Here is a 26,772-nt window from a genome sequence, read left to right as displayed (position 1 = left end):
TATATAGAATTGGTAGCTAAAGTATAAAGTTTTGTCCCTCCAAAAATTCCCATGATGCAGGCACGCCATGAATCCTCCCTGTGGACACCCCTGTATTTGGCAATAGGTGATAGGCACCGTGGCATATGTTGACAAAAACACAAGAACGTCCAGCAGGTTGTTGCAATCCAAGGCTGTGTCTTCACCTAATGCCTAATATAACAATATTCCTAACTTTTTGTGAGGAATGTAAGTGGGAAATCACACATCACATATAATAGAAACTATTTTAACAAGTTTTTAAACTCAAATATAAGTAAATTATTTATAGAACTTGAAGACTGGTTTATGCCAACGATTGTTCTCCATCGCACTCTTCTGACGACCAGATTCTCTCCCCGATTGTCTGTGGGGAGGGCGAGGGAGCCAAAGAAAAAGTTGGGAGGATAGCTATTTAAGAACACATGACCTGCATGGTCAGTTTCACCACTAGAAACGGCGTTAGCAGAAGAAACTGCTATATCTTTCTATTTCTGTGCGATGTTTGGCAGAGGTTGCAAGAAAATCCAGGTACTATTTTCGTTGAAAAGGGACATTTTGTGAAAAATACAGGGTGTTCATAAAGTCCCAGCACCATTACACATGTAATGTACGTTGTAATGGTACCGGGACTTTATGAACACCTTGTATATTAATTGCCTGAAAATTTGAAGTCGTCGGACTACTGTTTCTGTTTTACTAGCGTGCCTCAATTGGTGTTTCACTTCCATTATATCTAATGAATATATAATAAATACACACAATAAATAAGAATTGCTGTGGTAAACCAGGTCAAATTTTCCTGATACGCCACTGATTATACAGGGTGTCCACAAATTATCTTTACAACTTCAAATCTAAATAATGGAACTAGGTATCTCAGTTCTGTTGCCTTCATGTAAAAGAGAAACTCTCAAAGTTTTGTTTACTGTTTTTTCATGTACATTGAGTAAGTGGGGAAGATGTGAGGTCACATTTCCACAAAATGACTACTCCACAGGAGAAGGTACAGTGTGTTTCCTTTTCTCATAAATTATTGAATAGGCATAACTGTCGAGTTTGGGGGTCTGAAAAGCCTCACGAGGTTCGAGAAATCGACCTTAGATGAACATTTTCCTGGTCGATGGATTGGGAGGAATGGCCCAGTTACTTGGTCACCAAGATCACTCGACATAACCCCTTTGGATTTCTTTTTATGGGGTTATCTTAAGGATATTGTATACCGAACACCAGTTCCCAATATTCAAGTCCTACGACAAAGGACTACTGCAGCCATCGGAACACCTACTGAGGAGGTACTAGAGCGGAAATGGCATGAAATTGAGTATTGCCTTGATATCCTACGGGCAACAAGGGGTGCACACATAGATATGCATTGAGGTGGTAAAAAAAACTTTGAGAGTTTCTCTTTTAAATGAAGGAAACAGAACTGAGATACCTCATTCCATTATTTAGTTATTTAGATTTGAAGTTGTAAAGATAATTTGTGGACACCCTGTATATTACAAGAAACACTAACAATTTTTAGAGCCTCAGAACCTAACTGCCTATCCTCATTATATCCAAACACTGGTAATCTTGAAATGTGGAGAGGAATAAATATAGTTTTTATATGAAAAATATTAATTATACTTGGCATTCAGCTAATGTGTAAAATGTTGAAATACATTTATCTGTTCTTCTTTTTCAGTATGGTGTCAGATTTCTTTTATCCCAACATGGGAGGTGTTGAAGAACACATATTCAATCTATCCCAGTGCCTCATAGCTTGTGGTCATAAAGTTATAGTAATGACACATTCCTATGGTAAAAGAGTTGGCATAAGATACATGACAAATGGTTTAAAGGTAAAGTATAAAAGAATAATGAATTATTTCTTGCCTAGTTAGCTACAGCATAAAAAATAGAAGAAACGATAGAATATAGAATATTATTTTTGGCAGATTAAATTATTATTAATTATATATATATATATATATATATATAACAACTGTTTCCGTGTGGCCATCATCCATCTTTTACCCCCTCACTCTGACACTTCCTTTCGCAGGGAATGGGAGGGCCTATATATCAGGCATGCACACAACTATACCCCCCGGACTCAACCTAGCTAACCAATAACCCTTCTCCCCGAAAATACCAGCCCACCTTGCAATAAACACTGGTGAAAGTAACTTGTTTACTATCTACTGTTTCTGGCAACACTGACGGCAGTGACGCTGCTGTCAGTATTCTGTGCTTCTACACTTCGTAACCATGATCTCTTTCTTCTCTGATGACAATGCGACCTAGGTCGCGAATATCAAACTATTTCTTTTCGTGTGGTATATATTTACTGTCTTCTTCATTATTAGTGTTTATCCGCCCTTTTGGCACCCTTTCTCATCCTATTCCTGTGTTTTTTTATATTTATATAAAAAGTAATGTGAGAAAATGTAAAATTACAGTGTTATCAAAATATAAATAGAGAATATATATCATGTCAAGGCTTGCTCACATTACTTTTTTAAAATTATGTAAAGTACCGCTGGATCGTTGAAATTCTATATTTGTGTGTGTTGAGAAATCTATTAGCATGTTAAATGCTAAAAATCTCATATGGTTTATTTAAGATTTATCAACAATTTTTCATTAGGGGTTGTAGGCTCATTTTTAGGCTGTCAAGGTAAATTTATACCTTGATAAATTAGGACACTATAAATTTGTGAAAATTTTTGGGGGTGGTGTGAGGAAAACCACTAGTGTACTTCATGTTTCTTTTTAATTTTTTATGCTACTACATTAGATTTTAATAAATATCTAATGCTTAAGACAGGTATATAAGTTAATATCACATATTTCTTTTAAAAGGCATTTGATATGTTCTTTTTAAGGCTGAGCCAATGCCGATTAAACGGTATCGGAAAGTATCGGTTGGAATTATTATGCCGATACCTACCGATACTTTTCCGGCATTTTTATCTTTCGTGGAGTCCTCAGAAATGCCATGCGATAATTTTGTGGAGTGTAATTATCCTGGTAATCATGTAAAATTCCAGTTTCTTTTATTTTTTCACCAGTTTTGTGTTAAAAAAACTGAATTTTGTAGTAAAGTATCATGTGATTTAATATTATTATGTAATTCTCAAATATTTTAAAGCAAAAATCTTGGTACATTGATGCATATAATTATAATTAGAGTGGTATACTTAATTTTTAATTTTCAAGCATCAGTAACGGAATCGGTGAGAGTATCTGTATCGGTTCAAAGTGTTACCGGCTTAGCCCTAGTTCTTTTACATCATTTTTTTTCTGAAAATCTACACGTACAATGCTAATAATAATAACTCTGAAGTTCAGGCTAGCGGAACTTCAACGGTGTACCTTTCGTCGTGTGTTGACCAGCTTTAATGATGATTCCGAGATAGAATTGAAAGCTAAGAACTCCTGAAGTGTTTGTTATTGTGCTGTTTATGTGTTTCTTGTGGTTTTGCTAATAATTATGTTTACATTCCATAGGTGTTCTATTTACCTGTGAAGGTATTTTACAATCAGTGTGTTCTGCCAACTATGATTGCATCTCTACCTCTCATACGATACATCTTTGTCAGGGAGAGAATCACAATTGTCCATGGGCATTCTGCATTTTCTGCTCTTGGACATGAAGCAATGGTTATTGGACGGATAATGGGACTCAAAGTAAGTCTGAATTCATTTTAGCACACACGCTTCTAAATACGGCAAGTTTCAAAAGTCCCGCAACCCTAACTTTGATTGTTTAAAACATGAAAACTGGGCTATTTATTCATGTCAAGGATTGCCCATCGATATATTTTTAAGTACATTTGGTTATTAGTTTATTCCATGCAGTAAAATCTAGAAATTAGTGACCTCAATTCAGTGAATTTTTGTCCAGAATGCCAATTTCGGTGAAGAAAATTGGATAAGAGATTAGTTTTTTCATACAGCTATATGATGAGCATTTTGGTAGATGGGATGCAGTGGCGTACGCAAGGGGGGGGTTTCCGGGTTTAACCCCCCCATTGAGCTTTTGAAATATTATGGAAAATGCTGTAGAAAAACAATAAAAATGGCTAATTTATCACAGTCAAAGAGTATTACTGCGACAGTAATTATAATAATAATAATAATAATAATAATAATTTGAATTATTATTCCCATGCAGCATGAAGAAGAACACAACATTCCAAACACAATCTAAGCGGCCGCACAGTTCAAGTTTGCAATTTTTTTGCAAAAAGTCGCCCAGTGACTCTCGTGAGAATTGTGAAAATTCCTTGCTTCGTCGCAGTGTACCGACCTTATTGCAAACGTTCTTCCCGGTACTGATTTCACATCCCCTTGTGAACTCTCAAGTGATACTGAGTCTACATCCACATCATTAAATAATGTTGAAGAAGTGCTTTGTGAATCACCTAGAAGTGATAAATGTATTGGAATGTCTATAAACTTACTTTTCAACGAAAACATAGAATCAGTGGAATTTAGCAACATGTATTCTCGCGCTTCATCATCATCCTGGGTGAGTTCCATGGGTAATTTAAATTTTCCCGTGCATATAGCACCGTGCAATGAAGGCACATGTAGTGGTGTGGTGGGCCCCACACATTCTCGATCTCAGCCATTTTGCAGGTGATTTGATCAGCACCATGCTAGGGCAGCCTTTATCCCCCAGGGTTGCTCTCAGGTACCCATTGATATGAGGCTGGGTGCGGAGACAAAGATGGATAAATTCCAACCAATTCTGGGAATCTAATCCGGATCTCCCACGAAGTTGTCAGACTACACCATAGCGGCTCCGTGAATGAGTTTCATATTTTGATTATTTCAATAAATTTAATATATTTGCTTGTTTTTATGGATTTTCTTCACACTTAAAATGTCTCACTTATCATATACAAATAACCGTTGACTAGACAATTATTTCGTAACAAAGAAACAAAAAAGATGTAATTTTGTTCTATTGCTTTCATAAATAGCAGCTGCATTAGTAGTAATTAAACTAATTAATTAATTACAATCATTATTAATCAACTAATTATGATTATAATTAATTAATTAATTAAAGTATAATAAAACAATGGTAATGTGAATTTGTAGAAAGTTTTCGAAATAACACCCCCCTTGATGAAATCCTGCGTACGCTACTGATGGGATGCATAAGTATTAATGAGCAAATTGTCCATCACCATGTATATTCTCTTTGTTTTGCGCAATGAGAATTTCAAGAATTGAAAAAAAACATCAAACAAGCTGCTGAGATACATGCACTGGCATACGTAAGAGCATATTCCTTAAAAGCACGCAGATAAAAATTAATGAAGATAGTTGTGGACAATTTGCCAAGCAACACTTGTGCACCTCACTGTACATGTTGCCTGCATCTGTCAACAAAATTCTGGACTGCTGTTGTTGCCATTTTCTTACCTGAAATTTGCATTATTAATATAGAAAAATAATAACCATTCTGGCTTGTGCCATTCATTAATTTCTAGAACTTCCTTCTTGGAGTAAATGGGTAACCAAAACTATTTTACAATTTTGCAATGTGTGTTAATACATAATGCAGAAGGCCTCTTTGATGGCTCAGTGGTAGTGTTGTCGCCTTGTAATCAAGGGGTCCTAGGTTCGATACCCGGTGGAGGCACATAGTGGTTCGGATTCCACTTTAAACTGTAGGTCCAGTCCCGATTAGCCTTAACTGTGCATAAAGTGGACTTAAAACACCAAATCAACAAGAAAATAATGCAGAAAACCTGATGTGAATATCTCACTCAGTTTTCATCCATATTCGTATTTTTGTTGTTTAGTATTGCTTCAATTTTTGGTTAATTGCTATGATGGGGATGAGTGGTGATTAGATTGAATTGATGAAGGGACAATCACAAAGAATGCCCAGGCCACGCCAGGCCAGGACTTGAAATGGGACACTTGTGTGGCAAGGTCAGAAGTTGACTACTTGATGTGCTTGCCCAGTGAGGTGGTGAAATTTGTAATCGTTCAAGATATTGATTAATAGTGAGTAAATATTTTACTGCAATTATATACACATCAAGTTACCAGGAGTTTACCTTAAAATATTCAAAGAATTACATTAGAATATTAACCCCTTAAGTGTGGATGGTGTGTATATATACACCCTCCGCATTGTTCTGCTGTAGTGCGGAAGGCGTGTATATACACTTTATTTGTTTCAACTATATTCGATTTACTGTGGCGTATATAGTCACACAGACGTTTGATGAGATAGTTCTAGCTCTAGTAGAAACAAAAAATAGTAGCAAGAGAGGAAAAAGATGAAAAAGAAGAAGGTGAAACTAATTTTTCCCTTCTTCTTCTTTCTTTTCATCATCTTCTTTTTCATCCTTTTCTTCTCTTGCTACTATTTTTTGTTTCTACCACAGCTAGAACTATCTCACAAAACGTCTGTGTGACTATATACACCACAGTAAATCGAATATAGTTGAAACAAACATAAAGTGTATATATACGCCTTCCGCACTACAGCAGCACAATGTGGGCATATACTGAATTTGACAAAAAAAACTACATTTTCTAGTAGCGACTTGCTGAACAAATTCCACACTATAGGGTTTAATACTAATATTATTTATTTAAAAAACTCTTATAAAATAAATGGAGATTGTGTGAGTCACATGGCACCAAAATAGCACATAGCGATACAGCAGATAAGCCCTATTGTAGGGCCCTACATAGGGATGTTGATGGTTTTGGAGAATGTTGTTTGTTTGTCAGCAAGTTATTTAGTTTCTTACATGTTCTGAACAGGAAACGTTGTGAAAACATTCTAATTACCATTGTAATTGCAACACCACCAAACTCTCCGCCATTCCTAAACCTTGTAATTTATTTCTGCAACAACACAAGAGTTTCCATGTGTCCTTATACTTGCTCAGATCAATTCAATCTCGACAAAGTTTTGCACTAATATACTGTGTTGTTTTGATGCTACTTTTTACAATATTAAATACCTGTGGGTGTGAAGGTAAAAATGTTCTTCTTTCAGACTGTGTTCACAGACCATTCACTGTTTGGTTTTGCCGACACTTCTGCGGTCATAACCAACAAGTTTCTGGAGATATCTCTTGTAGGATGTAATCACTGCATCTGTGTATCTCATACCGGGTAAGTTTCCTGCAATCAACGTATTGATTGTCCTGTGGCAATTATTGTGTGCTTCTTTTTAATTACACTTCAGATCCACTTTAATATGATCATGTATTTTGTTTATCATCTGCTTTGGCAACTATTGTCCTACCAAACGACTCCTGCCTTATAGTCTACTATGCATAGACAGTGAGTGTATACTTTGTGCTTCAGCCTTGACATGCAATTGTAAAACCAGAAAAATGCCAGTTTTTTTTTTTGCAAACAATACTAAAAATAGTATAAAATTTAAAAAAAAAACTACTTACATAAGTGAGTATGCAATTGTTGAAGAACTACGTTTCAGGGTGCAACTGCCCCTTCATCAGGTTCACAATTTCTTCTAAGCACTAAAACATAATACTGCATTGTAAAGTGTAATATGAGTATTAGGTAGAGGATTGGGTTAAAAACACTTAAAAACTGCCCCTGACATATTTCAATTTAAAAAAAACCTCACTATTTAAAAGACCCATTAAAGCCGAAAACACCTGTATCCATTAAGATCCCTTAGAAACGGGAATTCTTAAAAAAAGATAATGGATACTTACAATGCAGCATTATGTTTTAGTGCTTAGAAAGAATTGTGAAACTGATGAAGGAGGCGGTTGTACCCTGAAACGGTATTATTCAGCAATTGCATACTCACTTACGTAAGTAGTTTTTTTAAATAATTTTATACTATTTTTAGTATTGTTTATATTATATAGTGAGTAATACGCACCCAGCCACAATATGCTTTTTAATTCGGAGTACTCTTTTTTTCTAGTTTTAAATAAGGTTAGCACATCTTCCATTTTAAAACAGTTTATGGTTGAAAAGAGAATGTAAGTATTTTTTTGTTGTAAATAGAATTGTTTTCAACTTTTCCTTTGAAATAGCATTGGCCTTTCATCTATATTGTTAATCAACAGTAAATTATCAGCCTTTTCTCATGCAACTGTTTGAGCATTACTTTTTTTTTTTATTTCCATTGTCTAAATAGACTGTAGGTCAATGGAAACTATGGACAGATTATGTGTAGACAACAGAAGTAGACATAGAATTGTAATCTGCAGATTAAATCAATACATTTTTGAACAAAGACCTGGCCACGCGAGGATCATATGTTGTTTTCTGTTGCTGTTGACAACTGGTTGCCTAGTTTCCAAGCATAAAAAACTATAAATACGAAGAAACTAGTGCGATCCGCGCTAGAGACAAAAGACAAAACGGAGACCAAAGACTACTGACGATAGATTTGGGAGTCGGATGGCTTTGTCTACGCGGCTGGTCCAGGGATACGTGCCTCCAGGTTACGTTGCCGAGTGGTAGGAAGGATGAACCTAACCTACTCACCCACCTTGGGCTTCATTGAGCCCACAAAACTACCTGCCTATGCAACCTGGACGCACCTATCCCCGTGCAGCTCTACGCTGTCCTCCAGTGACCATTAACATGGAGGATGTCCCCAATAGACCAGCATCCATTCCGAGGAGTGATTGCTGGTTTATCATAGGGACTTTCAGCCTATTTATTCCGGAGCGAGAGGTACGCTTCCCGGACTTACCCGCCCAAATATGAATTGATAAATCAAGATGTTGGAAAGACACATTTAATATTCTGGGAGTTAAGACATTTACTTATATACAAGCACTGCACAAACTTATAGGTTCGTTTTTACACTTAGAACCAACAAATAGGTAACAAAAAGCATGGTACTTACATATCCTGCATTCACCTCATCACACATGGGCCTTAAAACAAACACTTTTCACTCCAACTATAAATGGGGGAATTTCTGGTGGGTTTTCACTAAAAATATAGCGGTATCTTAAGACATATGGATGTTGGCTTGCACATGAACTGTTTCAGGGAGCTATATCACCAAGGATGGGCCTAATAATCGTGGATGTCTTTGGATACAAAGACATCATGGTTTCCTGATGGCTCATTGCCCTCACCATGTGGTATTGAAAATTTCCGAATTTTCATGAATATTGGTTTCATGCACTTTAAGGTACTTCAAGTGCTGTAATTCGTCCATATTATACACCACAGGGCTGTTTCCCAGCACTTAGTGGATATTCCACATGTTAGAACACAATGGCTTCTCCTTTGTCCTCTCTCCACTGGCCTACACTGGCCCAAAACTTGGAGCGATGTTAACTATCCTAACTATCAACACAGAGTGGAATCAAGATGGCTTCCTCACATGTTAGAAGCTATCACAGTCTCATTGTCTGGTAGCCACGCCCATGAAGCCATCTGATTGGTCCACAGCACCTTGGGTTACTTGCCTTGATCTAGTACCTAAGGAAATCCAGTAGATGGCAGTCCAGTCAGGGCTAGTTCCACTGACTCTCACCAGATGGCTCTGGTGCTGTGAGACCGATTGTCTTTTGTCCAAAAACATCGATTTTTTGATGTTTTTGTGGTTTGTTTGCACATATAATTGTGGTTTGGAGTTATTTTCAGGGAAAGCAAGTTAATTTGTGCTTGCACAAATGTTATCCTGAAAATATCTGTTTTAATAAAAAATTTGCATGAAAAACAACATGTGCTCTCTGAATTCTGTTTGTCCAAAAAAAGGATGTCTTTTTGATAACCAATGAATTTTGGTCTGGGGCTTATTATTTACTTAATATTTTGATGTTTTATCATACTTTTACTAATTAGGCCTAATTTCTGTTAATCTTAACATATCTGGGAATGTATATTCCTATTAATTTTACCTGAATTGAATTGGCCTTGTACTTTGGTTGGAGTGGAGTGCTTCCTGTATGTATTGGGGATGTATACCCAACCTTTGGTTGGTTATACATATCCCGGGCCCTCGGGAAAAGAAAAAGGATACGTGAAGCGGATCATTTTTCTTTACCCTTTACTACACTATACCCAAATACATACACCAAATATTTATATACACACTGAATTGTTATGACCTCGCTGGTCCGAAAAGAACATATACATGAAAGAAAATAAATTTGCACTTATTCTTGTCCGTCACATGGATATATGTTTGAGATATTGTTCTGTTTGATATATCGAACGGCTTCCTAGACGGTATATACATGGTTAATATAACACACACTTAAAAGTTTTCAATAAATGATTTTGGTTATAATGTCTGCTCTTTGTCGCACTGAACACAGTTTTTGTACTCGACCTGAGCTGCATAATAGTTTTTAGACATGTATCTAATGTCTCTGCCCCTCATTCACTTGAGGGTGCAGTACCTTGAAGAACTGTTCATCATACACCTTGGTATGTTGTCCACATTTGGTCACCTCACAAATGTTCTTCAATATCTCCTTAGGTGGAGATCGCTGTCGCCTGGCTTTGCGCAGCATCCGTTGCCAGCAAATGTTTTTGTTGCTCGCTTGGTGGAACAATGCTTCGACCTGGCTACCCATTGGGATTGTGAACCATCTGTGGAATGCACTCCTTGTGTGAAGTCTATCGGATTGTCATGGTGGTTCGTTTCTGGATGTCAATGTTCGATTACGAACCCCTGACACACTCCCTGCTTCCCCATATTGCTGGAACGCTGAAAAGATTGTCTCTGGTTCCTGGCATAATATGCTTGGGGGTCTGCTTCTGCCTATGACACCATGCACTTTTGTATGTTTGCTCCGGGGTTTTGTGGTGACACTGAGGGGGAGTTGGAGTGATGTACTCACTGGCCCCACTTCACACGCAGGCTTTGACCTTACCCTTGTTGGTTATGGGTTGTTCTTCATAAACAACCCTATATGTTTGGGGGTGCTTGCATCTCTCTATTACCGCTAACCCTGGTTTGGTCGAACCCAACCCATCGGTAGTGCAAATACCCAATAATTTCTAAACAATATTTCGCTTGATTGGTAGTGAGTGATCTAGCATAGATTTGCACTCATAAGGAAATAAATCTCTATATGATGGTTGGACTCACTTTTGTGTCCAACAAAGAAATGGCCCTGGTATACAATAATGAAATTATCCTTTATACCACAATGAAATTGCCTTGGCATATAATACTGAAGTAATACTTTTGTATACAACAATGAAATAATACTTTTGTACAAAACAACGAGATAATACTTTTGTACACAACAATGAAATTGACTTTTGCATACGATGATAAAATAATCCCTTACATGATCTTGACATAAATTTTTCTACCCTATGTACAAATGGGTGAATGTCGCAGACCAGACAGAACCTCATCCACAAGACCTCTGACCTTTAACATATATCAATACTAGTGTTCAAAAAATGTGTAGCTTTTTCTCCTCATCTTGTACCTGTTGTACACTCCTATCCGTGCGTCTTACCCTGGATGCGCTAGAGGGATACCAATACCTCTTATGCGACTAATACTATAGCGCAGGAGCCGTACCGTCGCGTACTTCTCTCCTAGGTCCTACTGATATCGGGTTTAGGAAGAAACGTAGAGCTGACGAGCAGACATCTACAGTTTCCATGGGGAAGTATCACAAGGGTACGAGGGTGGAGCCATTTGTGCGCAGTTACTCGTCTTACCAACAGACAAAGCAAGTCGTAGGGAAACGGCTGCACCCCGTCGGGATTGAGGTTGAGTCCTCGTTGAATTCAGAGGCCCCTTGGCTTGAATTAACTTCTTTGAGGTACTCTCGATGCTAACACCGGATGTAGTAGTCCGAGCTTCTCAATGTAATGACTATACACCTTATAGCTACACCTCCACAACTTCATGTTATTGACATGTTGGTTGGGTAGGCTCTTACCGCTAACACAATGAACAAGATTAAATACGTTATCTGTCACCTGATCACTACAAACTAATGGACCGAAGAAGGTGTGGAATAATTTGTGGGTTTGTCCCTCTAGAGCTTTGCTTTGGAGATGGGATTTAAGAAATACTAAGTCATACACTTTGATCACAGTCCTGTTTTGCTGTGATTCATTTACCTTATTGTTGGCTTTGTTTCGCCTTTCGGCCGTCCGGGATACAGCCATGAACAATTGCTGATCCCCTTCGGTTTGTTCACCTGTAGGAATATGAAAGTGTTCCATAACGGGGTTCCTGAGTGAATTGTTTGGCCCTAACTGGGGACCATTGTCTACTATGATTCTTTGGGGAAGTGAAAAATGTACAAAACATATATCAATGAGTTTCCTCACTATTAAATTCCATGCTTACTAACCGAGTAGGAATTGTTACACCCTGGCCACCATCACCCCCAGCGAGAATAGCACTGGCTAGTTTCCCGAGGGTTGCTCATAGGGCAGAATGGCATTCATCTCGCTCTGTTGAGATTCCATTTGTCTACCCTTGGGTGTGTGACCTGGTTTGGTGAACCATTTTACCTCATCGAGTGCGTTGAGTATGGTATCCATACCTCGTGGGCTGAAGTGAACCAGGTCGGGTCTCATGTTTTGACCGTAACCCATGGTTTCTTCGAACAGCGACATGTTCATTTCTTGGCCCTTGTGCACAAATTTCGATGAGGAATCCAGAACCCTTACATTGCTATTATCATCAAGGGATAATATTTTTGCAATTAGTGAGTCATACATGGCCCAGAACCTGTGTCGGTTCTCATTGGCTAACCTGGGAACTGGCGGAGGAGTCAGAACAATGACCTTCTGAGCACCTTTCCTCTTTAGGGTGTAAATGATATCCTGGAGGTTCCGGAACACCTGGTTGGTGTCCTTCCCTCGGAGCATATCATTTGTGGATACCATTAATAACACATTTTTATGAACCCACTTTTCCCTTCTCAAAGCACTGAGCAACTGCGCTGAGGTTTGTCCAGATATGCAAAGTCCGATGTGGTAATTACCATCACTGTCTCTTTGGACAGGATACCCGAATTTTCTTTGCGCAAGACGTGATAACATTGAATCACCCACTGCCTGATACTGATTTATCAGTGGAGTGTGCTTGCATGAATCTGAACATTGTGGGACAGGTTTAGGTTTGGCATCGCCCTTCCCCACGTCAGGACGTTGCCTACCTAGTTTCCCTGGTTGTGCACATTTGGATGCACCTCAGCGAGATGCTCGGAAGACCCGTGTGAGCTGGCGGAACTCTTACGTTGGAACGTTCCACCCTTTCTCCGGTCTACCTTGGTTCTGTTTGGGTACTCCTTAGGCCGGGAGCCCCTCGCAGACTTGCACATGTGAGCGTCCTCCTTTTTGGACGAACTGCTCGCTTCACCCTGACCACGACTCACATAGGTCCGGTTAATGCGAGTCGTGGCTTTCCCGTAATTGGGTCGTGCTGGCCTTGCAACTTCCCTCTCAGTATATTGTGGCACTTGCACACTCTCATACCGAAGTATGGAGTTGGCCACCTCCTGAAGAGAGACGAAGGGAGCCAGGATTAACTGGTCCTTCAAGCTGCGCGGCAGCTGTTGCACAACGTGGGTGAAAACCTGGTTGTCGGCGATTTCTGGCAACGCAAGCCTAATCATTTTGACTTGTCGCCAGAAATATTTGTGCACTGATCTGTGCTGGGATGGGTTGTACCTTTCGTTGAGAGCCTTCGCAAGGGAAGAAGCTCTCCACCCATCCCCTTGGAAATATGAGAGGAACTGCCTTTTAAAATCGGAGTAGGACTTGAACTTCCGTTCGTTCCTCTCGTACCACTGCCCTGCCTCGTCCCGTAGACAGAACGAGATTATTTGGAGGGCATCCGCCAAATCTACCTCCAGGAGAGTGAGATCTCTCTCAAACTCCTGCACGAAATCGGAGGCCAGCCTGTTCCCCTGCCCGTTAAAGGTTGGGAGCTGTTTGAGATCAGCAAACCTAACCCTAGGTTTGCTCTTGTTCCTCCTCCGGTTCTTCCTCTTCCTCTGGCTGCGGACTTCGGCGTCCGAGCTTTCGGAGTTGGACTCCGGGGAGTTACCAAGTGGGTGGTACTTGTTAGGGGGAGACACATAGCCACTACTCTGGTCAGAGCTTTCGTAACCCTTAGGTCGTCGTTTGGCTTTGTGCAAGGCATGGTGAACAGACACATTCCTTGCAGATGAGACGGGCATGGTAACTGACGTCAGTGGAAGGGCGGACTGAGTAATTCGTCTCTCCATCCCTTCCAGGCAAGCAAGAATCCTCATCAGGCTTGCATCGTCAGACCTTTGTTCTGCTGGCAGCTGCTCCTCACCAACCCTTTGTTGTGAGGAGGTGCGCTGCTCAGTGACTTGGCCCTCGGAAATGCATACATGCGAGCTGCGGCTTTCCGCCTGGCAGTTCGGCATTTCCTTTCTCACTTGCTCGAGAACCCTGTTCTCGATCGTGACCATGTGGTCACTGCAAGTGAGCTCTCTGCATATGTTTTCTAGGGCATCTAACCTCCCTAGAATCTGAGCTGTGGTGGTCTGATTGTCACCGCCTTGCACTTCGCTAACGAGTTCCCTCAGTTCCAAAATTTGGCCTGACACATGTGTAAAATCCCTATCTAACCTTGACTCTAAGTCATTACACTGGATCTCTATCTGACTTATTCTATTGGTGTTGGTAGCTACTTGCTTAGTCAACAATTCTGAGGTCTTTGTGGTGGCATTGTGGATGGAGTCCAGTCTGGCCTGGAATTCCGTCCTTACGGCTTCAAGTTTCCGATTTACTTCCGCCGATGCCTTGGCAAATTCCCTACCCTGAGCATCGATTTTCTGACCCTGCGCATCAAGTTTCTGCCCCTGAGCATCAAGTTTCTGACCCTGTGCCTCAAGTTTCTGATTAACACTTTCAGATACTTTCGCTTGCTCTTGGAGCATTGCCACAATGAGGTCAAGTTGGGGGTTACTACTGGTACTTGCACCACCGCTGGGTGGGAACCCACGACCTGCTGGCCGTTCCAACGACCTTGATCTGGTATTCATATTTGGGGAGTGCCGGTACTGAGTCTCATAATCTTGCGATCCTCGCAAGGCAAGGAGACAAAAGACACAACGGAGACCAAAGACTACTGACGATAGATTTGGGAGTCGGATGGCTTTGTCTACGCGGCTGGTCCAGGGATACGTGCCTCCAGGTTACGTTGCCGAGTGGTAGGAAGGATGAACCTAACCTACTCACCCACCTTGGGCTTCATTGAGCCCACAAAACTACCTGCCTATGCAACCTGGACGCACCTATCCCCGTGCAGCTCTACGCTGTCCTCCAGTGACCATTAACATGGAGGATGTCCCCAATAGACCAGCATCCATTCCGAGGAGTGATTGCTGGTTTATCATAGGGACTTTCAGCCTATTTATTCCGGAGCGAGAGGTACGCTTCCCGGACTTACCCGCCCAAATATGAATTGATAAATCAAGATGTTGGAAAGACACATTTAATATTCTGGGAGTTAAGACATTTACTTATATACAAGCACTGCACAAACTTATAGGTTCGTTTTTACACTTAGAACCAACAAATAGGTAACAAAAAGCATGGTACTTACATATCCTGCATTCACCTCATCACACATGGGCCTTAAAACAAACACTTTTCACTCCAACTATAAATGGGGGAATTTCTGGTGGGTTTTCACTAAAAATATAGCGGTATCTTAAGACATATGGATGTTGGCTTGCACATGAACTGTTTCAGGGAGCTATATCACCAAGGATGGGCCTAATAATCGTGGATGTCTTTGGATACAAAGACATCATGGTTTCCTGATGGCTCATTGCCCTCACCATGTGGTATTGAAAATTTCCGAATTTTCATGAATATTGGTTTCATGCACTTTAAGGTACTTCAAGTGCTGTAATTCGTCCATATTATACACCACAGGGCTGTTTCCCAGCACTTAGTGGATATTCCACATGTTAGAACACAATGGCTTCTCCTTTGTCCTCTCTCCACTGGCCTACACTGGCCCAAAACTTGGAGCGATGTTAACTATCCTAACTATCAACACAGAGTGGAATCAAGATGGCTTCCTCACATGTTAGAAGCTATCACAGTCTCATTGTCTGGTAGCCACGCCCATGAAGCCATCTGATTGGTCCACAGCACCTTGGGTTACTTGCCTTGATCTAGTACCTAAGGAAATCCAGTAGATGGCAGTCCAGTCAGGGCTAGTTCCACTGACTCTCACCAGATGGCTCTGGTGCTGTGAGACCGATTGTCTTTTGTCCAAAAACATCGATTTTTTGATGTTTTTGTGGTTTGTTTGCACATATAATTGTGGTTTGGAGTTATTTTCAGGGAAAGCAAGTTAATTTGTGCTTGCACAAATGTTATCCTGAAAATATCTGTTTTAATAAAAAATTTGCATGAAAAACAACATGTGCTCTCTGAATTCTGTTTGTCCAAAAAAAGGATGTCTTTTTGATAACCAATGAATTTTGGTCTGGGGCTTATTATTTACTTAATATTTTGATGTTTTATCATACTTTTACTAATTAGGCCTAATTTCTGTTAATCTTAACATATCTGGGAATGTATATTCCTATTAATTTTACCTGAATTGAATTGGCCTTGTACTTTGGTTGGAGTGGAGTGCTTCCTGTATGTATTGGGGATGTATACCCAACCTTTGGTTGGTTATACTAGTACTCACTTTTATCCGCGAAGCTGTTTTTCTTCTTTTTCGATTAATTTCAGTGGCCACTGCCACCATCCTCGTTGGAACTTACTGTACTGTTGCTTGGCGTGCGTCTTTTGTTCGTAGTTCTCTGGCTTCCGCTAGGTGCGCTGTTGTTAACTGTGCGTCTGAGTTTGTGTTGTCTGCTATTTCCAGGCGATAACTTTTGCAGTAGGGGAATCCAAGTGTTTTGCGCTTGCCCACTATCGATGTTTAGCTAGTGCGGGAAGTGCATTATGGCGTGCGTTTCCTTGATTTTGGTGTCTACGAGCATGTGGGCAGTGTGCTTGACTTGGGATGGTAGGGGAACGCAAACCTCCAGCAGCCAATATAAATGGTTTGCCTTCCCCTACCATCCCACCATTTCCAACTGCATATCCAAAGCCCTTCTCCCATATGGCATCAAAGTAGCGCACAAACCCAATTCCAAAATAGCTGTTAAACTGAACAAACACAAACGGTACTTCCTCTCCCCCCTTGATAACCCAGGTGTATACGATGCAGAGTCTGAATGCAAGGCACATTACATCTGCAGGTCCATCAGATCTGTCAATGAAAGAATCCAACAGCACCTAGCAGATGCGAAAAAAGCCCAACCGACTACTGGTCTTGCTAAACATATCAAATACAATAGCCATAAAATTCAAAAGGTTCAAGTCAAACACACTGTCCACACGCTCGTAGACACCAAAATCAAGGAAACTCACACCATAATGCACTTCCCGCATGAGCTAAACATCGATAGCGGGCAAGCGCACCACACTTGAATTCCCCTACTACAACAGTTATCGCTCGGAAATAGCAGATGACACAAACCCGGATGCACAGTTAACAACAGCGCACCTAGAGGCAGCCAGAGAACTACAAACAAAAGACGCACGCCAAGCAACAGTACAGCAAGTTCCAACGAGGATGGTGGCAGTGGCCACTGAAATTAATCAAAAAACAAAAGAGAACAACTTCGCGGATAAAAGTGAGTACTAGTTTGTCCGTATTTATATACTACCGCATCTCTCTTTTCCCAATTATGAACATAAAAAGCTGTTTCTTTGCTTCAAGCTAAAAAGCTGAATCTGTATTGCAGAAAGGAGAACACTGTACTGCGAGCCAGGGTGAATCATAATAGAGTTTCTGTGATTCCAAATGCAGTGGACACTGCTGTATTTACTCCAGATCCAACCAAGAGGACTCCAAATAAAAGTAAGATATTGTGAATGAAGAAGATACATATGAGTCATTCCATGCCAAATCAACACAGATATGTGCAATTCTCAACCTGACCATCTCCGATTTTCATGAAATTTGGGGAGTTGAAACTATGCATGGAACTTAGTAACTATGAAAATTTTTAAGTTTAGTTTGTCATGTAATTGTTAAATTATTCAAGGTCAAAGTTCGCATAAATTGTCCTTTTTAAGCACGCTTAGCTGTACTAAATGTGCTGTAGCTCCGCCACTATTTCGCCTACAAAGCTCAAATAAAGCTTATTGTACAGGGAATTGAACAAGCTTTCCAGTGATAATTAACAAGCCTACCTTTGGATAAAAATATAATTTTGTCACGTGACCTTGACCTTTAACCTTGAATATATCAAAACACGTGATCACCAAAACTCATAAAAAAATATATTTGGTCCCTCATGCCATACTCTAAAACATTACAAAAACTCATTCTGGGACTGCAATGGGATCAGAAGATACAAAATAATATGTGTAACTATGTGACTGATAAAAGCATGAACTATGACGAGTCAAAGGTCCCTTGACACCCCCTACAAAATGTAAGGGAGTTATCCTGGTCATGAAAGAAATAGGTTAGGTTCATGAATTTAATCATATCATCACTCATATTCATTGATGCAATTAGCCAAAAGTGACAGAAAGGCGATGTTAACCCTCCGTTACTCGCGCGAAGTCTACAAGATGCCAGAGAGTATATCGGTAACGATAACTTCTGAAACGAGGTAGCTTTGGTATTCCCCATCCCGGTACCTTTCTGGCATGAGCAAATGATTATTCAAAACGAGTTACGACAGTTCAAGTTTGTGCGGTGAGAAGTTATTAGTGATATTGTCTGCACAGAGTCTCAGAGATGCCACGCGAGTACTCGTGTTACAAAATCGTACATACAACATATGTTATATAACACGAGTTCTAGAAACAACAAGACTAATAATGTGTTTTATCCAACTAAGAATGTAAGTTTTTGTTGTGTATTGCTCGAGTTTTGTATTTTTATTAAATATGTAGGTTTTGTATTTTAGAAAACACAATGCATATTTGTTGCATTTGTGCCCAAAATAAATAATGTGTTTTATCTAACTAAAAATGTAAGTTCTTGTTGTGTATTGCTCGAGTTTTGTATATTTATTAAATATGTAGGTTTTGTATTTTAGAACACTCAATGAATATTTGTTGCATTTGTGCCCAAAACAAATAGTATGTTTTATCCAACTAAAAATGTAAGTTTTTGTTGTGTATTGCTAGAGTTTTTTGTTTTTTATTAACTATGTAGGTTTTGTATTTTTTTAATAAATATATTGGTTTGAAATACAATTGTGTTCGCGCTTCAGTTCATCTGAACCACAATAATCCTCAAAGACATATGTTTTCAACGCAGGTCATCACGTGAGTCTGTCAGATGCCACGCGAGCATCGGTGTTCGGAATATTGGTGCGAGCAAGGAAGGGTTAAATAACAATTCAAATCAAGGAGAAAACAGATTAAAAAGAAGTGTGTAATGTTTCAGGAGACATGTAAGCAGCATGACTTTTCATTTGCCAAAAGGGGGGGCACTTTTTTAGTGATAGCTGCAATCATCCCCGTACGCATCCATGGATGTCCTGCTTTTCGTTTCAGAAAATCCCCTAGTATTGATTGATATTCATACTGGTGAGGTAGAGGAGTTGATCATCAATACAGTTTATATATGTATTTATTTTTTTGCTACTTATGCACAGTTCCAATGATATTTATATAATACACAATCTTTTCCATGTTTTGTGTTTTTTTCTACTAAATACATATATTTTTCTCTGTTTCAGTAACTATAATAATTGTAAGTCGTCTAGTTTATAGAAAAGGAGTGGACCTCATGGCGCAGATAATACCTGAAATATGCACAAAATATCCAGAGGTAAAAGATACCTTCCAAAGTATTCATTTCTTTTCGTTGTATTGCCGTCAGCAATCTGTTCTTCACATATTTATTTTTAATCTTGTGTGTGGTCATTTAAAAACTACTAGTACATTTTTATTGGATAGACCGTGTAATAAAATAATCCACACAGAATGCAAGTTTCCAATTAACACAATGCAACACAAAATTTACCTTTTACGAATTCCATGAAAAATTGAGCCCTTTTCATTTTTTCTAATTTGTATGTAATTATGTTTTTCTCCTAGCTGACATATTGCTACAATCTGCACTTGAGAAATAGTAAAATAAAACATTAAAATACTGACTGTATTTATTTATTGTATAAAAATATTTTTTTATAAAATATATATATTTTATACAATACATTCTGCCTTGGTCAGTATTTTAATTTTTTTATTAACATGGAAGCAAGGCTTAACAGTGTTGCCATTGAGAAATAGATTTAATTGAAATATTTTTTTAATTTTAAAGAAATTAGCACATTTATTAGCACATGAAAAAAGAAAGGAAAAGACTTGAGAAACATATTGAGAATTACATAACAATAATTAATTAATATAACTGAAATTTCCTCAGTTTTATCTTTCTCCTTTGCATAGTTGTGGATTATTTTTGGTAGTTAACTTACTATCTCACCTGTAATGGCTATGGGCTCAAGACCCAGATAGAGCTTGGGTGGCAGGCAGGCACATATCTAGAAATATGTTTCAGGGGAAGTCCGAACCAAGTGTCTCAAAATGATGATAATCATGCTTAAACAAAAATAATTAATACATTGTGACATTCACTGGTCAATCATTTGCGTGATTACATTACGTTCATAAATATTTCGAATTATAACGCGAAGGTGAAGATACAACTTTTATGGGTCTATGTATTAGTAAAATAACTGAGCAATATGCAGTTCACTATTATCTATTTCCAATTCCATTACATCCATTGCTACATAATAACTATTGATTCTCGTTGCTATAGCAACGTTAGAATTCCAAACATTACCTCATTTATACAGCGTATAGTGCAATAAATAACATAAAACATAATTAACAACTAAAGGTTAAAAGATTAAAAATCAGTAACTTACGTGCGTGAGCATGAGATTGGTAAAGTAAAAAAGGTAAAGTGCTCCCCTGTGCATAGCACCACGCCATGAAGGTGTATAGGGGTGTGATTGATCAGCATCACTCCCCTGACTGCCTTTACCCTAGGGTTTCCCTCAGGTACCCATGTTATTCGATGCTGGGTGGGTGCCGGGGCCACTTCCAACGTTAGAAAAGTTCCCGGATTTGAACCGGCCAGGGATCGAACCCGGGACCTCTAGCATGGTAGTCAGACGCGTTACCGACTGAGCCACCGTGGCCACTACATAGGGAGTGTATAATAAATACAGTAAAACCTTGTTAATCCAGACTAATGGGGGGATAAGTTGGCCGGTTTAACGAAAGTCCGGATTAACTGAAATAACATAAGAGAACGGTAGAAAGTGCATTGAAACTCCATTTATAGCAACAAAACAAGTTTATTGTGGTGTATTTAAAGGGCATAGGCCTAAATACACTATACAGTAGAGTACAAAGTCTGCGGGAAACAGAATTTCATCAGTGGTTGACTGCCTTTACTTTGGGAAGTTCTCTTGTTGACTTCTAGCCACATTTAAGACCTTGCATTCTACTTTTTTTTTGGTCCTTTTGCCTGTTCGAATTAAGTGAAGTCTGGCTTATCGGGATCCAGATTAACGAAGTTTTACTGTATATACAGTAGATTCGTGATTATCCAAGCTAATTGGGACCAAGACTACGTCGGATACGGAAAAACTCTGATAATACGGAGATAATGTGCTATTAGGTCGTAAATGACGAAACAACACTTAAAACTGTATAGTAATTATTTATTACTAGTACAACATAAATGAGAAGATTACTTTTTCAAAAAGCCTTTCATAGTTTTTTGGACTCACCTTTTCTGTTTGCCACTCATACTACATTAATGGCTTAGAATGGGCCTATACACAGATTTAAACACCACCGTAACAATCGGATACACCGACAATGTAACGAACACGTGCAGCGCGGACGGTGACTTGACTCCAACTTACTAGTAAACAAAGAGGGGGTGCGTTATGAAGTGCGATGTTTTCCAACCACTCCCTCGGTTAACCCGGAGCCTCAGTTAATCGGGACTCGGTTAATTGCGAGTCTACTGTACAATAAGTAAGAATTGTTGTGGTAATCCATGTCAAATTTTCAGAATATGTCACTACACGTCTCATAGGTTCTTATATTTTGCAGATCCAGTTCATAATCGGTGGAGATGGACCAAAACGTAGCCTGCTGGAAGATGTGAGAGAACAGATGGGTTTACAAGATCGAGTTATGTTGCTTGGGAGCCTGGAACACAGCCAAGTTCGAGATGTTCTTGTACAGGGAGATATTTTCCTTAATACTTCACTCACTGAGGCATACTGTATGGCTATTGTAGAAGCTGCATCGTGTGGGTCAGTAGGTATTCTTGGTACCTGTTTCATTGTTCTATTGTGCTGCCTTGGTGACCAAGAGTAATGGGCAGCTTTCGATCTGACCACCAGCTTCAAGTTCTGGCTTCGGATAAGTGTTGTTGTGAGTGTCCCTTTGTCACTTTCATCTACATTAATCATTATAAATGGCCTAGTGGTAAGGGTGCCTCCTCCCAGATTCAATACCCAATGGAGCCACAGTGGACTTACTGTTTTTGAAACTTCCTCTCCTATCAAAAAAAAACCTCTATATTGTTCCAATACATGATAAAAGTTGTGTTTAATGTATATAATATTAACTTACGTTTTGCGAGTATCGAGGAAACTCCAGTGACGTTTCGGGGCGCAACTGCTCCCTTCCTCAGGCTGCTCATGTTTACGTTATGTATAAATCACAACCACGTCGAACTTTCCATAGGTTGAGGATATAGGATTGGTAAAAGGTGTATGGTTAAAAACAGAAAAATCTAAAACCTAAACGTGATAATATATATATATATATTATATTGTTCCAAAATATGAAAAACTACATCTGATTGGAATTCCTTCTAGAGCATTCACATAACACAGGGTGGCTACTCACCGGGAATTCCTTGAATTCTGGGAATTCCTTGAATTCTGGGAATTATGCATGCATTCTGTGTAAATTTTTCTCCGTAGACGTGAAAAATTGCAACTTTTATTAATCAAAATCCCTTGGAATTTATACATATTTATAAATGCCTTGTGGCAAGTTTTTCACAGTTCAGCTTTTATTTTATTGAGCAAGGACATGAAAGCTGCCTTGAAAATAAAACAGAATTCTCTGAATTTATTTACTTTGTTACTATCCTTTGCAGAACGATCTATTAGGTGGAAGATTATTGCAAGATAACATATCTTGAAGTTGATTAGGTAAAGTTTAGTTTTTGATTCTTATACAAATAGCATTTTTTTTAGGATTAGTATATACCGTAACATTTGTGACTTGTGTTTGTAGATGTATATCGAGTGAATATGCGAAATGTCAAATTTAAACTCCACACTTTAAATTAAATATTTTAAATATATACACCATTTAATTGAATTAGAATTTTTGGATACATTGGAATCACACCGACCGTTTATATTTTTAATATATATGTGTGAGTGGATAAATGCTGAGAGGCGGTAATATGTAAGGTTCAATAGAGTTAACATCTGCATGTATTCTGGGATTTTTGGAAAGTTTCCTTGAGGACCGGGAATTATACTTGAATTTTATCAGTGTCCTAAAGTGGCCACCCTGTTATATTCGTGCAGTTTCCTTTTGCTGTTCTTTAGATGTTCGAAATAGTTTCATAGCTATGTACGCTTGGTAAACATTGTCATGGTTGGCCGTAAGTGATATAAAGCAACATAAAAGGTAGCAACAAAATAGTACTACAGCACATAAGTTTACCAAACGCGTAAAGTGTGTAATGTATGCCACTGAAAGGATTGCCTTTGCAAATCAACACACTTTTATTGCAGTCTCATGTCCAGTAATTGAAATTATTTATTTGAAACTCATACCTGAACATATTTGTAATTGTATTTTTTTTCTGATTGATGTCACTTTTCTGAATCAACTAATTGTGTTAATCAGGATGAATGCTAATTAGATGAAATTGATGAAGGGATGCCCAGACCAGGAATCAAACTTGAAGTCTATGATGTCTAGATTGTAATTCTACCACTCAATGCCCTTGGCTACTGATGCTGCCTTTGTAATTTCAAAGTGTGACTTGCTTTCTACAGTGTTACATTATTTAGCATGCATGTATTTGTGTGTGTGAATTATAATCAATACCGTAACGCAACGTTAATACTGCGTCGGGATCGAACTAGAGACCTTTATCATTAGCTTGGCCTAAATGTGATATATGCAAGAGGTTACATTTAAAAGAATGGCAATAGAATTAACTTAAGTTAGATATGGGTTTTGTACTCTCCATGACTGAACCAATATGTACTTAGTTAGGAAAAGGATATCACTTGCCTCTCAGTTCTGAAGATGATCATTCCCTCAAATTGTTCATTCAAGAATGGTAATTGACACACATCTGACCTTCCTGTCAGAGTTGACTCTCCTCATGCACCACTGTTCAATCATTGTCCCTCCAACTTCCTTGCTCTATCCCGTACACTCGCCAACTCTCCCCGTTCTCTCTCGATTCCACCTCTCCAGCCACATCCGCCTCTCAAGTCAATCACCCAACATTTTCCTAATTACTTATTCAGCATGCCTTTCTCTGCTTCCTGCTATGTTGAGAATAATAGCAGACTTATCACTTCTACCCAATGCCTTGGGTACAATACGATACTCTATCCACAACACGGTGGCATTTTTTTCTGTAAATATAATTAAATTGGAAAGATTAAGGTGACTTGGGCACATAAATAGAATGACTGTCGAAATATTAGTAAAATAAATCTATGAATTGAAACTACTCGGAACACAAGTGGGGATATGATATAATGAAAGCTTTGAAGAAGATATATTGTAACAATTCAATATAAAATTTTGCATTAAGAATCTGAATGGCTCAATTTACCTCTGTAAAGAATAATTGCTATTTTACTTCAATGGGTTTTGACTTTGGAAATTAAGCTATATATTATAAATTTTATTTTATTTTTCAAAACCAGGCTAAGGGTAGGAGAAATGTCCAATGAGATTCATTTTCATAAGGTTGGGGATCGTATTGTGAGACCAGGCAGGAGAGTCGAGAATCAAAAATAAACATCAATATTCAATGTAATGCTTTTTGTGGTGTAGTGTAATGTAGAATTTATTATTATTATTATTTTAATATTACTTTTCTAATTTTATAAAATAACAATAAACTTATTGTAATATGTATCTTTAGTTTGCAGGTTGTTAGTACAAAAGTCGGAGGCATACCGGAAGTTCTACCACCAGAGTTAATATATCTTACAGAACCAGATTTGCCATGTGAGTATTATATGTTGGATTTTCATTTTTTCGTTAGCATTCCTAAATTGAAGTAATTACAGTAGAACGTAGATTTTACGTTTGAAGGAGAAAATGAAAAACTTAATATGCGGGAAAATGTAAAATCCAGGAAAGTTTTATAACATGTTGCTTTCTTGGTCCCATGGAGTTTGAATATAATATAACTAGGGCTGAGCTGCTACCACTTTGAATCAATATACAGTGCCTTTTTTGATCGAGTTGCGCACGGAACGGCGGCTACCGTGCCGGAAAGTAAGACTGCGCCTGCCGGCAAACAGGATGCAATATATCTGGGCTTCCTCGATGGTGCAGTGGTAGCGTCGTCGCCTTGTAATAAAGGGGTCCCAGGTTCGATACCTGGTGGAGGCACATATTGGTTTGGATCCCACTTTAAATTGTACGTTCAGTCCCGATTAGCCTTTCTGTGCATAAAGTGGACTTAAAAAAACAAATCAATCAATCAAAGGATGCAATATCTGCGTAACTGGAGCCGCTAGCTATATAATGAAAGAAGCTCGTACAATCACATTGGCAGTTACAATTAAAATGAGCACATACCTTGTTACACGAGGTGTTGGAAATGATATCCTCCTGCATCCACACATTTACGGCATTTTGAAAGGAAATTTTCACTAACACTTATCAGTTCCTCTTCCAAAATTGCTTCAATTTGCCTCCTGATATTTTCTTTCAGTTCTTCTAATGTATGGTTTCAGGTTTGAAAGCTTGGTAGCTCGCCATGCAGACATCATGAAAATGTCTGTTTCTTGGAATTTTTGATCGTACTTCAACGTTTCTCCTCTTTAAGCACATGCCACTTTACTCTTTGTTTCTTATCAATAACAGACCCTGATAACCTAAATTTGTTCACAAGTATTCAAACACTGTCTCTGTGTGAAACAGGAACATCTGGGAATTCTGCTGCAAAACTTAATTAACTTCCCTACAAGAATTTATAATGACGTAAGAGTTGTGTATAAAAATGCGTTGTTTCAAGTTGGACTGCAGAATAGCACCAGTAATATGTAAACTAAAACAAAAAAAATCTAAAACACTTGTTAACACCTTAACACTTCACAAACATGTGCAAACTGGACACCAGCTATCTGGATAATTAAGCACTGACACATCCAGTGGCACGTCAGTGTACAGCTGTGGGTCTAAATGCCGGCAGATGCAATCTTACTTCCTGTCGTTCCATGGGCGACTCAGCTGAAAAAGGCACTGTATTTATTCTTACAGACTCCCTCCAATATTGATATTGATGCTTTAAAATTGTAACAATTAAAAGATGTTCAAAATATTGATGATTCATATTAATGGGCAAGTATTGCATTTCAAGTATAAACAAAACTCAACAGGATTTTGCTTTAAAATATTAAAAAATTACATCAGAATATATAAATACTTGTTATGTAATCA

At 38.6% G+C, this 26,772-nt stretch overlaps 1 protein-coding gene across 1 annotated transcript in view; it reads left to right on the top strand.

The window, feature by feature from the left end:
- The window catches only part of PIG-A (phosphatidylinositol glycan anchor biosynthesis class A), a 42,483-nt gene that overhangs the window by 3,067 nt on the left and 12,644 nt on the right, over positions 1 to 26,772 (top strand). The window contains exons 2-8 of the mRNA XM_083114963.1: positions 1,709 to 1,865; positions 3,517 to 3,696; positions 7,046 to 7,164; positions 17,787 to 17,902; positions 19,746 to 19,837; positions 22,150 to 22,355; positions 25,244 to 25,329. Of these exons, the coding sequence (XP_082971089.1) occupies positions 1,709 to 1,865; positions 3,517 to 3,696; positions 7,046 to 7,164; positions 17,787 to 17,902; positions 19,746 to 19,837; positions 22,150 to 22,355; positions 25,244 to 25,329 (956 nt within the window). The remainder of the gene's footprint in view (positions 1 to 1,708; positions 1,866 to 3,516; positions 3,697 to 7,045; positions 7,165 to 17,786; positions 17,903 to 19,745; positions 19,838 to 22,149; positions 22,356 to 25,243; positions 25,330 to 26,772) is intronic.

The sequence above is a fragment of the Lepisma saccharinum genome, chromosome 29 (assembly GCF_977018435.1).
Source record: "Lepisma saccharinum chromosome 29, izLepSacc3.1, whole genome shotgun sequence".
In the NCBI taxonomy this organism is placed as follows: domain Eukaryota; kingdom Metazoa; phylum Arthropoda; class Insecta; order Zygentoma; family Lepismatidae; genus Lepisma; species Lepisma saccharinum.
Note: the sequence above shows the minus strand (reverse complement) of the source record. Positions and strands in the feature narration are given on the sequence as shown.